This window comes from Ochlerotatus camptorhynchus, unplaced genomic scaffold (genome assembly GCF_037179485.1).
Source record: "Ochlerotatus camptorhynchus isolate MF236.1 unplaced genomic scaffold, CSIRO-AGI_Acam_v1.1 ptg000328l, whole genome shotgun sequence".
Classification (NCBI taxonomy): Eukaryota; Metazoa; Arthropoda; class Insecta; order Diptera; family Culicidae; genus Ochlerotatus; species Ochlerotatus camptorhynchus.
This window is the reverse complement of record NW_027040816.1, coordinates 1,249,194-1,266,514: the sequence shown is the minus strand read 5'-3', so window position 1 is coordinate 1,266,514 and position 17,321 is coordinate 1,249,194. Positions and strand designations below refer to the sequence as shown.

The 17,321-nt window shown below is 38.5% G+C and overlaps 1 protein-coding gene across 1 annotated transcript in view; it reads left to right on the top strand.

Annotated features, from left to right (window-relative positions):
* The window catches only part of LOC135708171 (potassium voltage-gated channel subfamily H member 4-like), a 205,885-nt gene extending 189,043 nt beyond the window's left edge, over positions 1-16,842 (top strand). Inside the window, exons 9-10 of the mRNA XM_065230172.1 lie at positions 2,267-2,515; positions 16,786-16,842. Of these exons, the coding sequence (XP_065086244.1) occupies positions 2,267-2,304 (38 nt within the window). The 3' untranslated portion in view covers positions 2,305-2,515; positions 16,786-16,842. The remainder of the gene's footprint in view (positions 1-2,266; positions 2,516-16,785) is intronic.
* The last annotated feature ends 479 nt before the right edge of the window (positions 16,843-17,321 follow it).

Sequence of the window (17,321 nt, the reverse complement as noted above, 5' to 3'; positions counted from 1 at the left end):
CCTACGGGTTTTTTTCCTTATTATTCAAACAAATACGTAATAAAGTGTGTTGTTTTGTCTAATCAAAAGATGCCTCTCAATGCGTTCTACAACTCTCTCTTAGACACCAATTTTCTATCTTGTTTAGTTTTGTCGCAATTTCGTACTAAACACATCATGTTGGGTCGCTAATTAACGGTTGCGTAAAATACGAATTCAACCCACCGAGCGTTGCTGTTGACGTCTGTTTGCAGCGCGCATAGCACACTTGATTGCCAAGCATTTTGGCACTGAGCTGCCTCAGTACCAAAATGCGAGGTTGAATTTGATTCAATTATAATAGACGACGATCTTCAGCTCTTGATCCACCTTAAAAATGTCCGTAGGAGGCAATATCAAAGAACACACGATCCTGACATGAAAGTTATCTGACGGGATTTGCAAAAAAAAATTAAAAAAGCAAGTGCTACCAAAAATTTAGTATTTTGTGATCGTAAAATTGAACATATTTGTAGTTCTTTGGTGAACGTTTCAGTTCAAATTATCATAAGTTAACAAAGTTACATCATGTCAAAGTTGACCATTTTGTATGAAAATCGGCATGCGCTGTTATTTTATCGAACACAGCTGTAGGTTTAAATGGAATGTAATTAATTTTGAATTTGGAACAAACAAAGAGTTCTTTTTTCTTTAAATTAATCCGTAGAACGGAAATAAATCTCTAGAATACAATATAAACGTCATTTTCGCTGAAAAATAGAAAAACTGAGAAATTTAGACTTCCGTCGAAAGCAACCTAATTCAACTGGTTCGAAACTACAACCTATTGAATGCCGATTTCTCATGCTGAATGGCAATTTTAAAGAGCATCTTTAAATGGATGTTAAGAGTTCTGAAACGTTGAAATAGTAAAAAAAAAAATACTGTAACGATGCGTTCAAAAACACGAGAATGCACTGTCAAAAATCTAATATGAGAAACTAAATCTAACGTGATACCAGTCCATTAAAGAATATTTTTTGGTTTATTTTTCTTTGTTAAGTTTTAAAGAAGGACGTGACACACATAATCGAAGATCTTTTTTTTATAAAAAAAAATGTTTTTCTTTCTCATTTGGAAGGAAAATGTTGGTTACAACTTATTTTCGATCCAGTCCTTACTCACCCATAAGCTAGACAGTCTTCGAAAACAGTAGTCCCAAATTAATCAAAATAATCTTCATTTTACTTTATTTGCTGCACCACCCCACCGCAATCGGCCGTTTGCCTGCAAATCGCGTATTCCACCCGGCTGCCGCTTTCAAGTTTGCATGCAACAACATAAGTATTCCGTACAAGCACCATTCATACATATTCGAAAACATACTTCTTGTAAGCGACCACCACCGCACTCACCACCCACTTGCATACAACATTCGATTTTCCACATCCCCCAAAAAAATTCGATTTCGTGAAAGCATTTCCGTTTTCACTTCAGATTGTTTTTCTTCTCGTTCTCTTTTTTCTCTCGTTTTTGGTACCTTTTGAACCTGCCTTTGAACCACCCCACCCTACCTACTACCATGTGTTTTTGATGTGCGTGTGCGTGTGCCTCGTGTGGTTTTTCTTCGTTTTCTTTTTCTTCCCCCCTGTTTTTTGTGCTTCTCCGTATTTTGTTTGTTTGTTTTTTTCTCCAATTGTAGATCCCGAACACACTAAACTTATGCAGTCTTATGAAAGTACGCACGCAAAAAATTGTCGAGGGTTGATAGAAAAGCGTGCTCATACGATAGACGATTTTATGCGAGGTAAAATTTTCCAAATATGCCACCAATTGATCTTAGATCAAAGTAGGTCAAACTTTCTTCATACTGCAACTCTGCTACTCAACTACTTCTCCTTCTACTACTGCTACTACTACTACTACTACTTCTTTTTTATCGAATCAAAACATACTTAGATGATAAATTGCCGTACTTCCCGGCGCCCCCCGTCCCGGATCGACTCGGCACGGGGGAATGTCGCTTCTTCTTGTGCACATATTTCTTTCCGCGAAATAGAATGTAGCAAATAAAAAAAACATCACAACACAAATTCAAGGGTCACTAGGATTAGTGTGACATCTGTTGAGTGAACCCGGCGAACCATTCTGTTTTTTGTTTATGTTTTCCTCCCCATTTTTCTCGTTTTCGTTAAAGCATCCGGTAGCTGCATGAACCTCACCGCCTACTATCTAATTGTTTTTCGTTCACTTTCGTTTTCCTTACCATTTGAAGTTTAAAGACGATCCAAAATTTCATTATTTTCAGCTGCATTTTGTTCAAAATCACGTTTAATCGTACAGTAAAAAAAAAGTACAATATTGCCACAAAGCAAAATCGCTTCCCATTCAAGAGTTCGCAGCGCCAATGTGTGAAAGCTCGCTTGCTGCCCGACGAGCTTTCTGCCTACATACTTCTTCTTTGTACAGACAAGTTTACGATTGTTTGCGATCTGTAGAAAAAAAAAATGTCAAGAGTAGCATGACGGCGATGATGGTCATGAACCTCCCGCGCAAGGTGAGTATCGATCGAGGAAGAGAATTGGTGTGCTTCCGATATCTAGGTGTTACTCCTATTCCGCTCTGTCTATATTATGAATGTGTATCATGCGCATAAATGCGGTTGATTGTGGAATGTGCTTCAATGTACGTAGAAAAGCTCGATGCAAAGCCTCTGTACTAGGAAAACTGTGTAATTGTTAGCCACCATTTCCGTCCGTCAAGTGATGCCCTCCCTCGCAGCAGTGGAGAAAACACATTTCCTATCATGGGTCCCAACCACACACACAAACATACACACAGAGAGAAGGCAGTGCGCAGCTGGTTGTACGACTTTGTTGGGTTGGTTGTGCGAATGGAAATACGGTATAACAGGTACAGCGTTTCTCAACCTATGGGTCACGACCCACCGGTGAGTTGCAAATTGTGCATAAGTAAAATAAAATAAAAACCTGTTTGATTGAACTTTTCATTAGTAGCAGCGGATTGAATTGTAAATAAATAAATAGTTGCTCAAATCTCAAACTAATTCTCATGAAAGCTAAGAAACGGACATCATTCGAGTACCGTAAAACGGGGTAACATTGGTAGTTTTTTTTAAGTATATTCTAAATATTTGTTACAGCAATTCATGTTTTTCAATTTTTTTTTTTAACAAATACTGAGGATTCTAGAGTCGATTCGTTAGTAATATAATTATCGGAAATTAAAGCATTTGCATGGAATTTGTACGAATGGACGACTAATTGCCTGGACACATCTTTTTCCAGTCCGGTATAATATGGACCAAATTTCACTAGGTTGTAAGCTAATACTTCCAAGAAATTTAGATCTACGCTTGTGATCTACCCCAACTGCAGAGCAAATGTTCCGAGGTTTCACGTTCAAAATTACAGAAACGACAGATATCACTCTGAACCCGACCAATGTTCTTCATGTCATATCTACTAGGACAGTGACCAGCTACTAGGCCAGTGTATATACTAAGAGCTCTTTCATTGAGCTCTAAGAGCTTTTTGGTGGTTTGCTATTTTAGTTAACTATCGATTTACGCACCGGCCGTTGCTGTCATAGTTGTTAATTTACCTTCTAATTTTCGCACCGCTAGTAGCTAATGCTGATAGCTATCACCGTTGCAGGAAGAACTTTGAAAGAGTGACAGCTGTTTGCTGTTGTTTGAGTTTCTTTTAAATTTACCTGCCGGATAGAACAATAATTCTCGATTGATTTTAGAATAGGTCCTATCTTCATTGGTCGATCAAGTAATCGATTATTTTTATTTACTTTCTACAGCGATCTGAGCGATGGATTTGCAATACCGAAACTTGCAATCAACAGTTCCATGTTTGAGCTTTTTATTGCATGTGTCGATGTTGAAAATCCATCGCTCAGATAGCGGTAGAAACCGAATAAAGTTGATCGATTCTTTGATCGAAAAATGGATTTAGGAACTACTCTAAAATCAATCTAGAATTTTGAAATGAAGAACGAGGATATTTTATTTGAGTATTTCTCAGAATCCAGTGATGAGGAAGAACAATTTGCTATGAAGCTACTCCTGTATGCGCAGGGAACCGGATTCTTGAATGCTGAAAAAGTAGGGGTGGTTCCCTAGCCTGGGAAACGGCCGAACATTAACCCTCCGTTACTCGCGCCAACTTTTGTAACACGAGTACTCGCGCGTTGTACTTTGTACAACAGTGTGAGTTTTCCATTGCCATTTTGCAGTCGAGCTACCAATCGATATGAAACCAACTGGTATGCCTTAACAAACTTGTTTTTAACTAAACAAGCTAAACTTTTATCACAGTTGACCCCCAAAAAATGCGGATAATAGAGAACATGTGAATGGAAACCGCGTAAACGGTGTCCGTACTACGTGGGATTTGAGTTAATTGGTTACAACATGGAAAATCTCGAGATCCTGACAGGTAGAAAGTTACTGTATTTGGCAAAGTTGTTCTAGAGATCATAACCTTTTTGCTGGTGGAGAGTAGTTCCGAATTTTCTCACTACGTAGCGCTAGAATACATGTGAAATTATCGCATGTGATATATATCAAGATCATGACCAGATAGAAAGTTACAGTCGTCGACAAAGTCGTTGATGAGATCAAAGCCTATTTCTTGATGCACAATAGTTCAAAATTTTCTCAATACGCGCCGCTGCACGTGAAATTCTCATACAAAATATCTCGAGATTCTGACCAGATAGAAAGTTACTGTCTTGGGCAAAGTTTTTCAGGAAGTCAAGATCTTTTCGTTGGTGGAGTAGTTCAGAAAATTCTCACTACGTGGCGCTAGTATATACGTACAATTTTCGCATATACAATAGCTCAAGATCCTGAGCAGATAGAAAGCTACTGTCTTCGGCAAACTTGTTCAGGGAGTCAAGTATTTTTGGTATTTTTGGACAGTAGTTCACAACTTTCTCACTACACGGCGCTAATATACACGTGAAATTCTCACATAAAATATCTCGAAATCCTGACCAGATAGAAAGTTACTGTCTTAGGCAAAGCTGTTCAGGAGATCATAGCCTTTTTGCTGGTGAACAGTAGTTCAGAATCTTCTCACTAAGTAGTGCTCGTATACATGCTAAGTTCTCGCATGTGATACATCACTAGATCCTGACCAGATAGAGAGTAAATGTCTTTTGCAAAGTTGTTCAGGAAGTCATGATTTTTTGCTTGGTGGACAGTTGTTCAGATTTTTCTCACTACTCGGTGCTAGTATACACATGTAACTCTCGCATATACAATAGCTCGAGATCCTGAGCAGATAGAAAGTTAATGTTTTCGGCAAACTTGTTCCGGAGGTCAAGATTTTTTGGCTGGTGGACAGAAGCCCAGAATTTTCTCACCACGTGGCGCTAGTAAACGTGTACAATTCTCGCGTATGCTATAGCTCGAGATTCTGAACAGGTAGTACATTACTGTCTTCGAAAAAGTTGTTCATGAGGTCAATGCCTATTGCTTGGTGCACAATAGTTCAGAATTTTCACACTACGTGGCGTTAGTATACGCACTAAATTCTCGCATGTAAAATATTCTGATCAGATAGATTTCGCTAGTGGACAGTAGTTTCAAATTTTCTCACTACGTAGCGCTAGAATACACGTCAAATTCTCGCATGTGGTTTGTTTCGAAATCCTGATCAGATAGAAACTTACTGTCTTCGATAAAGTTGTTCAGGAGGCCAAAGCCTATTGCTTGGAGTACAAAAAGTTGAGAATTTCCTTAGCGGCGCTACTATACACGTGACATTTTCACATATAAAATATCACGAGATTCTGACCAAATAGAATGTTACTGTCTTCGGCAAAGTTGTTCAGGGAGCCAAGGCCTTTTGGCTGGTGGACAGAAATTTTTTTTTTTCACATCATTGCGCTTGTATACACGTGCAATTCTCGCATTAGATATATTTCGAGACTGCTAAACTGTCATCGGCAAAGTTGTCCAGGAGATCAAAACTTTTTCTTTGGTCGACAGTACAGAATTTTCTCACTACGCGGTGCTTGGATATACATGAAGTCTTCGCATATTTAATATCTTGCGATCCTGGACAGATAGAAATTTACTGTATGTGGTAAAGCTGTTAAGGAGATAAAGATTTTTTGGCTGATGAACAGTAGTTCAGAAATAAAAAATACAATTTATATCAGCCTAAGTGGGATAAGACAAATATATTCTGGATTTCTTTTCGTTCCGCTTGTATACTTCTGATAAATTAGTGGTAACACGTATCTCAGATGGAAAACATTATCTTAAAATATCAATATAACTGAAAATTCAACCAAATGAATGCTTAGAGTCAATTTCCTTTAGACTAATTTCAAAATGTCTTATCGAGGGGTCTAGAACAAAAAAAAAATGTACACGGACAACGAGACTAACTCAGAGAGTGAGGCACTTTTGCTCAGTTAAATATAGAAATTTATAAAACCGTACACTCCCGATCATAAGTTTAAGGACACCCCCTAAAAACATCAAATTTTCGTTCTTTTTAGAACATTTGAAAGATTTTGAATCGAAATACGAAGAGCCAAATTGCTCAATATCATTTTTAAATGTTGTATACCAAAGGTTCACCTTAAGTTACACTATTTTTCAAAATTTACTCTGAAGAATCATGATTAATTTTCTCAGAATTGAATTGAAAAAAAAGATAAATTAAAAGTAGTAGCAGAACCCGGGGCCTCCCTTAGCTCAGTCGGTAAAGGCGCAGCTACAAAGCAAGACCATGCTGGAGGTGGCTGGGTTCGATTCCCGGTCCGGTCTAGGAATTTTTCGGGTTGGAAAATTTCTCGACTTCCCTGGGCATAGAAGTATGATTGGACTTGCCACACAATTATACCAATGCAAAAATGGTACAGGCATCGAAAGCTCTCAATTAATAACTGTGGAAGTGCATCTAGAACACTAAGTTGAGAGCACGCAATAAGCTAATATGCGATATGCAATAAGCTTGAAATGCGAAGAAGAAGAAAGAAGAAGCAGAACCCTTATGCTTTACCATTCATACCATTCAAATAACCTAAGGAGATCAAAAATTGGACGTAAAATGAGAGAGCTTTGAACAAAACACATTTGCATGTTCATCATCCGGAAGAACTTTGCCGCATGTACAACTTTGACGATGACAGCTACTTCCTGACCTTAAGCTATAGCATATACAAATATTTTACATGCACACTAGCGCCACATACCGAAAATATTCTGAACTATTTACTGTTCACCAGTAAAAAAGCTTTGATCTCCTAAACAACTGTGCCGATCACTGTAATTTTCTAGCTGTTCGGGATCTGGAGCTGTAGCATATATGAGGATTGCACGTGTATACTAGCGCAGCGCAGTGAGAAAAATTTGAACTACTGTTCACTAGCCAAACCTTGACCTCCTGAACAACTTTGTACAAGACAGTAACCTTTTATTTGGTCAGGATCTCGAGATATTTTATACGTGAAAATTTCACGTGTATACTAGCGCCACGGGGTGAGAAAATTCTGAAACATTGTGCACCAAAAAATAGGCTTTAACCTCCTGAACAACTTTGTCTACGACAGTAACTTTCTATCTGGTCAGGATAGAGAGATATATCACAGGCGAAAATTTTACATTTCACCAACAATACGTAGTGAGAAAGTTTTGAACAACTGTCCACGAACAAAAATTTTGTGATATCCTGAACAACTTTGCCGACGACAGTAATTTTCTATCTAGTCATGAACTTGAGATATTTTATATGTGAGAATTCCACATGTATACTAGCACCATGAAGTAAGAAAATTCTGAACTACTGTCCACCAGCCAAAAGACCTTGAGCACCTGAACAACTTTGTCGTCGACAGTAACTTTCTATCTAATCAGGGTCTTGAGATATAACATATGCGAGAAGTTTACATGTATACTAACGCAACGTGGTGAGAAAATTCTTAACTACTGTTTACCAGCCAAAAAGTCTTGACCCCCTAAGCAACTTTGCCGAAGACAGCAGCTTTCTAGCTGATCAAGATCTCGAGCTATTAAACATGCGAGAAACGCACGTATATACTAGTGCCGCATAGTGAGAAAATTCTGAACTATTGTCACCCAACAAAAAGATCTTGATGTTCTGAAAAACTTTGAGAGTTTCACATGTATAGTAACGCCGCAAAGTGAGAAAACTCTGAACTACTGTCCACCTGCGAAAAAGCCTTGACCTCCTGAACAACTATGCCGAAGACAGAACCTTTCTATCTGGTTGGGCACTCGAGATATTTTTTATGAAAATTTCACGTGTATACTAGCGTCGCGTAGTGAGCAAATTCTGAACTATTGGGCACCAAGCAATAGACTTTGACCTCCTGAAAAACTTTGTGAAAGACAGCTAGTCAGGATCTCGAGATACTTATATCACATGCGAGAATTTCACATGTATACTAGCGCTACGTAGTGAGAAAATTCTGAACTACTCTCCGCCAGCGACAAGGCTATGATCTCCTGAACAACTTTATCGGAGACAGTAACTTTCTATCTGGTCAGGATCTCGATATATTCCATGTTATAATCAATTAAGTCAAATCCCATGTAGTATGGTCACAGTTTACGCGGTTTCCATTTTCATTTTCCCTATTATCCGCATTTCTTAGGTGTTTACTGTAATCAAAGTTTAGCTTGTTTAGATCAAAACAAGTTTTTTGAGGAATACTCGTTGGTTTCAGATCGATTAGTAACTCAGCAACAAAATGGCAATGGAAAACTCATGTGTGTTGTGCAAAGTACAACAGCGCGAGTAACGGAGGGTTAACAGATATGCAGAGGAAGGAGCAACTCGTTTGTATGAAGATTATTTTTCTGAGATGTCAACTTATACGAATGAACGGTTTTGACGGCGATTTCGGATGAATCGGAATTTGTTTCTGAAAATCAAAACAGCGATGGAAACAAACGAATATTTCCGTCAAAAACCTGATGTCACAGGAAAAAAGGGGTTTGATATGCATCCAAAAATGTACTGCAAATGATTCGGCAACTCGCATATGGCTCACCATCGGATGCTATTGACGAACACGTCCTAATCGAAGAGTCAACAGCTCGGAAGTGCCTGCTTGAGTTGTGTCGCACTGTTGATGAAATTTTTAGCGAGGAATACTTGCACTCTCCAACGCAAATGGATTTGCAACAATTGCTTGAAGTAGGAGAAAAGCGGGGCTTTCCAGGTATGTTAGGATCGCTGGATTGCTGCCATTGGCAGTGGAAAAACTGCCCTACTGCTTGGACTGGGCAGTATAAAGGGAAGGAGAAAAAACCTACAGTAATCCTCGAAGCGGTCGCGTCGTATGATCTGTGGATTTGGCACGCTTTCTTTGGAATGCCAGGATCCAACAATAGCATAAATGTGCTCTTCTCCAACGTTTACTGCGGCAAAACTCCAATGCTTCATCCTCCTGCGGGGTCCTATTTGATCCGCGTTTTGAAGCACTCATTGTTAAAAAAAAACTGTAATATTAACACTTTCAAAATCACCGCTTGCACCGAAAATCACGTAAACAAAATCAAGGCGGACAAAAACCAAAACAAACTTTTAACGTTTGTTTCAAATAGCAACTTTGCGTTGCGTTGCTACCGTGTTGCTAGATTTATCTAAGAGAAGAGGTGACAATACGGGGGCGAACATAAACCACTTTTCTGTCAAACGTGAACCAGCTCCTGATTGGCCAATTCCATGCAGTATGTGCACTCTGGTGGCCATGAAACGGTCCTTCGAAAGATCCGGAGCATCCGTAAAGGGGGCCGATTCATAGAAAACATCCTAGAGCTCTGTATTTTCTTAAATCACTTATTTTAATGCTACATTAATGAATTTGGATCTGGGACCAGCATGCGAACTCTGCTGGCCACAATCCGGTCTTTCGGGAGGTCCGGACCATGCGTAAAAGTGATCAGTTCATAAAAAAGATTCAAGAGCTTCACAATTCACTTATTCTGAAGCTACATGTATGAATTAGGATCTAGGACAAGCATATGCAATCAGGTAGCGGTGTGGTTGGCTGGAAGATTTTGAACATCCACAAAAGTAGACAATTCGCGTAAAAATCTTAGTTTTATTTGGACTTCGGTGAGGTTTTGAATCTTTCCTGACGTTCATTAATTTTTCTATTGTTCCGGAAATTTTAATCAGATTTATAAAATTTCTTGAAGACCTCGCATTGATTCTGAAGCATCGCAAAATTCATGAAATTCTTGAAATATCACATAATTCCTTTGAATTCCTTGAAATATCATACAATTTTCCTTAAATAAATGGAACTGATATGAAGATCTCTAATCATCTATAAAGTTCCAAAAACTTCCCAAAATATAATGAAACTACCAAAAAATCTATATACTTCTCTGAAGGTCTCTAGACGTTCTTGAAGATTTCTGAACATTTTAAAAGATCTCGTGATTTTCTTGAACATAATCTAATCGTCGCTGAAGTTCCTGCATTTTTGCAGTTCTTTAAACTGCATTGAAAACCATGGAACTCCCTTAAAATGATCTCAGATTTGCTTGATGCTCATGTAACATCTATTATGTTGCTGAAATTGAAATAAAGGTCTTGATACTTTGATGAAGTTTCGGAAATTCCCTGAGTTTCTTGGAAATTCTTAAACATTCTTCGATTTCCTTGAAATAAGTTGGACTTTTCTTAGTCTGATCAGTCCTTCTGCTTTAGAAGCATTCCTGAAATACTCTCAATTCTATTGAAGTTCTTGGTATTACCCTGTACTAAACAGAACTGTAAAAAAAAAAAAAAACAAATTCCTTTGGTTTGTTTTTTCCGTCGATCTTGTTTTCCGTGCTGAGCACCAATGCTACCGACGTGCCAGGAAGGCAGCTCCTGGACCCTACCTATCGACCCATCAACTCATGAACCGGGGACCAACGGCTTTAATTCCCTTCCGAAGGAAGGCGTGATCAGAGATGTTATGCCTCAGAACATCCCGGCGGTGCCGACTGGGATTGAACCCAGGCCTGCTGGGGTGAGAGATAATCACACTTACCACTACACCACCGGAGCCGTTATGTCAAAAAAATTCTTGAGGATTTTCTGAAGTTTATGGAACTGACCGGAATTTATCGGACCAAACAAATCTTTGAACTTCCCAGAAAGTCTGGAATTTCTTGAATTTCAAGAAGTTATGTTTAGTTAAGTTCCCTAAAGCTATCTAGTCTAACTTCTTCGAGGTACTTGGAGGTTCTTTAAAATGTCAATTCGCTGTTTGCTGGATATCGCTGAATTTCTCAAATTTTCCTAAAAGTTCCTGCAGTTTCCTGAAGTTTCTGGAACCACTTTGGAAATCCTGAAGTTCACCAAAATTTCCGGAAGTTTTCGAAACTTCCCTTTTGTTCCCGCAGTTTACCTATAAAACTTCCTGAAATTCTCAGTACTTCTTTTCATTCCTCAGACTCTCCTGAAGATCTCTATTGTTTCCCAAAGCTGACGGAACTTCCCTTATGATGTTGTTAATGATGTTTCTGGAATTGTTCAGAAATTAGTGAAACTGACCAGAAGATCTTTAAACTTCCCTTTAAACATAGATCTTCTGTGTAGTTTTCTGAATGTTTTTAAGTTCATTCCCTGAAGTTTTTTTTACTATCCTTAAATCTTCGGAACTTCTTGATGGTTTCCTTTATTTCACTGAAATAGATGGAACTGCCATAAAGATCTAGAAACGAATCTAAAGTTTTAGGAACGTCCCTCAAGTTCTCACAGTTATCCTGATATTCATGGAACTGCCCTAACATTTTCAGAACTTACCCGTAGTTCACGTAACCTACTCATATGTCTTCTTCTTCTTCTTCTTCTTCGCTTTTTAAGCTTATTGCATATGGCATATTTGCTTATTGCGTGCTCTCAACTTAGTGTCCTAGATGCACTTCCACGGTTATTAATTGAGAGCTTTCGATGCCTGTACCATTTTGGCATTGGTATAATTGTGTGGCAAGTCCAATCATACTTCTATACCCAGGGAAGTCGAGAAATTTTCCAACCCGAAAAATTCCTAGACCGGACCGGGAATTGAACCCAGCCACCTCCAGCATGGTCTTGCTTTGTAGCTGCGCCTTTACCGACTGAGCTAAAGGAGGCCCCCGTTATTAAGCTTAAATTTTCCTGAATCTAATGGAACTGCCCTGAAACTCTTGATATTCGCTGAAATAAATTTTCCTGAAATCTATTAGATTGCCCTGGAGCTGTCAAAACTTACTCTTAAAGATCTTTTAACTTCCCTACATTTCTATCAATCAGAACTTTTTAAAAGTTTCGATTTTTTTTCTGATGTTAATAGATCTACCGTTTTAAATTCGACCAACCGAGCTTAATACATTCACAAGCGAAAATAATTAATCTAGTAATCCAGATGGGCATCCGAAAATGCCTTTATGCATTTTGGTGAGCAACTTTTATAAGATGAGCATACGAAGATCGATATTTCGATCATTTTTATGAATTGACCACTTTTATGGATGTTCTAAGTCTCCCAGAGGACAGTTTCGTGACCACCAGAGTGCGCATGCTGGTTAGGTATATCAATATCGTCGAAAAAATAATCACGAAACTCTGTGATCAATTTCAGTTCGAAGTTCGACGATAAGTTTAGCAACTATCGGTTGCTAACTAAAATAGCAAAGGCTAAAGTTGTCAAACTAGTAGCCCGAAAAGCAACGCATTGGTGCGGGTGCTCTTAGGAGTTATAAATCTTTTCGACTGGTTGCAGTTTGTGACAGTCAGCACCCTTTGCTCTTCCCAGCATTTGAGTTCCATTTTTACCGTACAGTATGATATTCCACAGTATGGTTCTGGGCCAACAAACTGTGAATTGGAACCTAACTTTGCTAGGTCGTCTGCCCTTTCATTCCCTTCAATGCACCAGTATCCTGGTACCCAATATAAGTTTACTGAGTTCCGTTGGCACAGTTGCCGAAGCGAGAGAATACATTCCCAGACGATCTTTGATGTACATTTGCAGGCACTCAGTGCTTTCAGCGCTGCTTGACTATTAGAAAAAAAAAACACAAATATTTGCACATCTATATTTCCTCCTCAGACAAACATGTATACATTCAAGTATGGCTACAATTTCCACTTGAAACACTGTTGGAAAATGTACCATCGCAACTGAAATATTTGTCCCAGGGCCAAAGATTCCTGCACCTATTCGTATTCCAATTTTTGAGCCATCTGTGAAATACATGATTGAGCCTTGACGAACGTTAGGACCACCAGTTTCCCAATCCGAACGTACCGTTTCACATACGTTGAAGGGAATTTCATAGTTGTTCTCTGGTTTCATCCAGTATCCATTCATACTCATCACTGGTTCTCTTTGGAAGTATTGTAAGATGCTTAGACGACCAACAAGATCACCTGGCATGACAATGAAATGCATTTTAAATTAAAAATAATTCAATATTCGTAGTTATTTTCAATCACACATTTGAAATCAGAGCATAAGTCCTCGTAATTTTATGGTGAATACTTAGGGGGTGATCCCCTTTACTAAAAGGAGGATTACAATTAAATCTAAGAATAACTCCAGGAGATCTTCAAAGAAATTCGGAAAATAACTTCAGAGAACCCCCAGGGAACAGACCAGAATATGTCATTTTAATGTATTTTAATGAATTTTAAAACAAGCATCAAGATTTCCATTATTCCAGACATATTCAGGAGCTTTGTATAAGTTGAGGATATTTTCAAGAACGTTTGGAAATTATGTAGATGTTCAGGAAACCTTTTAGAAGCTATAGGATATTCTCTTCTTAGAAGTGCAACGAGCTTTGTAGGAAAGAAGCAAATTAAATAGCAAACCGTGGAACTACGCATAACTTCATGAAAAGGTTCAGGGAATTCCGAAGCAGATCAAAACATTTCGTAAAGGTTCAGCAAATTTCTAGGAACTTCAGAAACCTTCGTTTCAGGTTAAGGAACTTCGTAGCAGTTTTTAAGAGATCTTACTTCAAAAAAGCCCAATGAGCTTCTTGGTTGTCTTTTGAACTTCGTTTGATATCATGGACATCCCAGATGATCAGAAATATTAATAGAATATTGGAGGGCTTTTCCGGAAGTTCAGTGAAGTTTATTGATGTTCTGAGGACTTGGTAGAATTAAGATAGCTCAACAAAAAAAAAAATTGAAACAAGTTCAGATAAGTTAAAGGAAATACACTCGGATATTGTTCCTAGATGGCAAGATGGCCAGGAAGTATTCAAAAGATCTACAGATCTGAATATTTTTATTTTAAAACATCGCGTTGATTAATTATTCGATTGTTCAAAAACACTAATAACGTCTCTAAAATAGTCTTCCAAGAAGGCTGCCTGATCAGGAAGCATTCAGAAGATATCCAGCTAATCGAAGATTTTAGTTAAGTGCTGTAGATATGTTTTAATAGATAATAATTGATAAGCTACACCAAGAAGGAACTTAAACTGAAGTCAAAATATTCATTTATTTAGAAAAAAAATCTTTCTCTGGAATTCCTTCGGAAGCCAAATCACAAATCATGAAATGTCTTCAAAATATCTGCGGGAAAAAATGTCTTCACTGGATTTCAAATTCAAATTGGGTGTGTAGGTGCTTTATTTTCGTGGCGTTTTATATCGACCATGTGATGGTCTTCGCAAACGCCAGTGGATGGATAGAATTAATGGAAACTCTCAATTCTCAACCCTCAATTTTGAACCACTGGGCCAATTTCAAAGATCAAAATGTAAAATGAAAGTTAAATAAAAATAATTTATAGGAAAAATATAATGAAACTATAAATTTGAATTCAAAAAAACATAGATTGTAATTGCTTTCTATGGTTTTCATGATTTAAAGAAAGAGAGCGCATTATGTTTTTAAATTTTTCCTTGAAAATTAAGGCTCTTTTACACAAGATATAAGAAAATCAACGATGTATTTCTTTTTCATTTTTGAGCTATGTTTTTTTTTTAAGTTAACAAGTTTTGGGATTACGCTCAATACTCCTATGTGAATGGACTACCAATATGAGGCAATGTGAGCGTCTGAAAATTTAAAATTTTCGCTCCAAAGTGCTTAAACAATTCCAAATTGGGTTCTGATTAGCCTCCCAAAATTTAAACTCATTTGGAAGAAGCCACAATCAAACAGAACCATTTCAAGTATGTATATACATTACTGTGGGAAAACAATATCTTTTAGTCAAGTAATTACGCCCAAATCTCGAATCAGTCGATATATCGATTGCTTTCGATGCAAGACAAGCAAATACACTTTTTGACACCTTATGCTTCCCGAATCCAACTAGTAGGCTAAGAAATTATCGTTCTCAATGTCGATCTCTCCCTATCTCGATGGTCCCTTCAATATCAAGATAAAGAAAGTTGACTGTACAACAAATAAAAAAAAATGCTCTAAGAAGACGGTTATCATGGACTTTTAAACCTATTCAACCAATCGGAAGATTAAAACCCGCTAGACCATTAACCAACACGTTGTACAACCGAGTAGCATTGCGTTTGGGTCTCATCACTACATTCATGGTGCCAGCTGATATCCTCCTCATTTAACATCTCTGTATCGCTCTCGTGACCTAGAATAGCCACTATGCCACTCGTGTTATGATCATCAACGGAAAGCTCCATCCACCGCCGTTCCCTACCTTTCTAAACATACAAACACACACACTGAAAACATGCTTCTATCGCATGTACCCACCAACGACACCTGAGCTGCCAATTTTTGCTCAATTAGGAAATGGAGTCACTTGGTTTGCAATATGCAGGCTAATTAAATTGCAGCCACCGACGACGACGATGACGACGACTGTTGTGTGTAGGCACGTAGGTACCGGAATAGGTGAATCCGAGGGCGCAATGTTTGTGTTTAATTGTCACCCACACGTGGCGTGCCTGGACCATCATCAACGAGAAAAGGCCATCCAACCGAATTGCCCTTGACGTATTCGTACGAGCGAGCGAGCATGGGAAGAAGGCGAAACGTGCTTTAATAACACTAATTGATCCACCGCATCCGGAATTATTGATTTACAGAGAGGAAGTGCACCCTAACCTCAATCCGGAAACGAGTAAGCAGATCGCAGTTACCCAATCGAACAAAAAATCCATTCTCGATTCATTTTTGAATAGGTCCTATTTGTCGATCGAAAAATCGATTAACGTGATTCGATTTCTAACGCGATTCGTAATTTAAAATAAATAGGCCCTATTCAAAACGACCTCCAGCATTCTTCTCACTCGTAGATCGATAGTATCTCGCCATGGCAACTCAGCAAAGTAACCCCTGCTGTCACATTGCCTAGCATTCTCTGTAATAATGATTCATGAAGTAGATACCATGGCATGCCACAAAGGTAGTGTAATCAATTTTCCCTCTATTCTACTTTCCATGCGTAATCAATCAATTTTATTGCGATTCATCCCTCTCACCGCATCTTGAGTCATTGCTTGCGTGCGTAAATTACCGCCTATCTCGCTCTTTGTTGCCCCCCCCATAGCTACGTAGTTGCGTAGATCCATGTTGTAAATATTCCGTTTCCGATCTCCTACTTTACGGTGGCTCGTTCTCCTGAGCCCCCTCATTCGTATTTGTCAATCAAATAATGCCACCAAAAGAAAAGAAAAAAAAAATCCCACCTCCAGCCGAGCATCGAGAGCAACCCAAAATCGAATTAACACGTGTCTTTTCTCCGCATATCTATCCCCAAATGCACGGCTTCGTCGTCGCTGTCGTATTTCTATGCTTTCTGTTTGTGACGTGGCATCCCAATCTCAAGGACCCACGGGATACCATGCGCGACAGTATTTTCCGTATGTTTCGTCCGAGAGCGACCTCCAACGCTACAAAGCAGTGCCATTAAAGCAGAACTCGAGCCACGAGCCGCGGACCAGTTCATCACTTTCTAATGTGCCTTCAGACTCTAATAAAACTAAGGTACAACCGCGCTCAATCGATGGTTAGATTTGGTTCGACTGATTGAAGTATTGTTCTCTCATCTTATCTTTGCAGCAGGATAATGGATCAGCGAAATACTTTCAGGGAACAAGACAAACAATAAATATGGGTGAAAAAGTAGCACAGGTAGGTGGAACTTGTTATTGATACTGCAACAAGCTGATGATATTGATTGCTCAACTGCAAATGAAAGAAAATGTCTGCTATCAGAGTATCCGATCAATTGACTACCTAGTTCTTATAATACCCGAGACGCACAATTTCATCGTGATAAGTGGCATAAGCTTGATTATGACTTAAATTGGTAGTATACAAGTTTCAATAACCGTTTTGCAACAAGCGTAGAAGTACTTATTT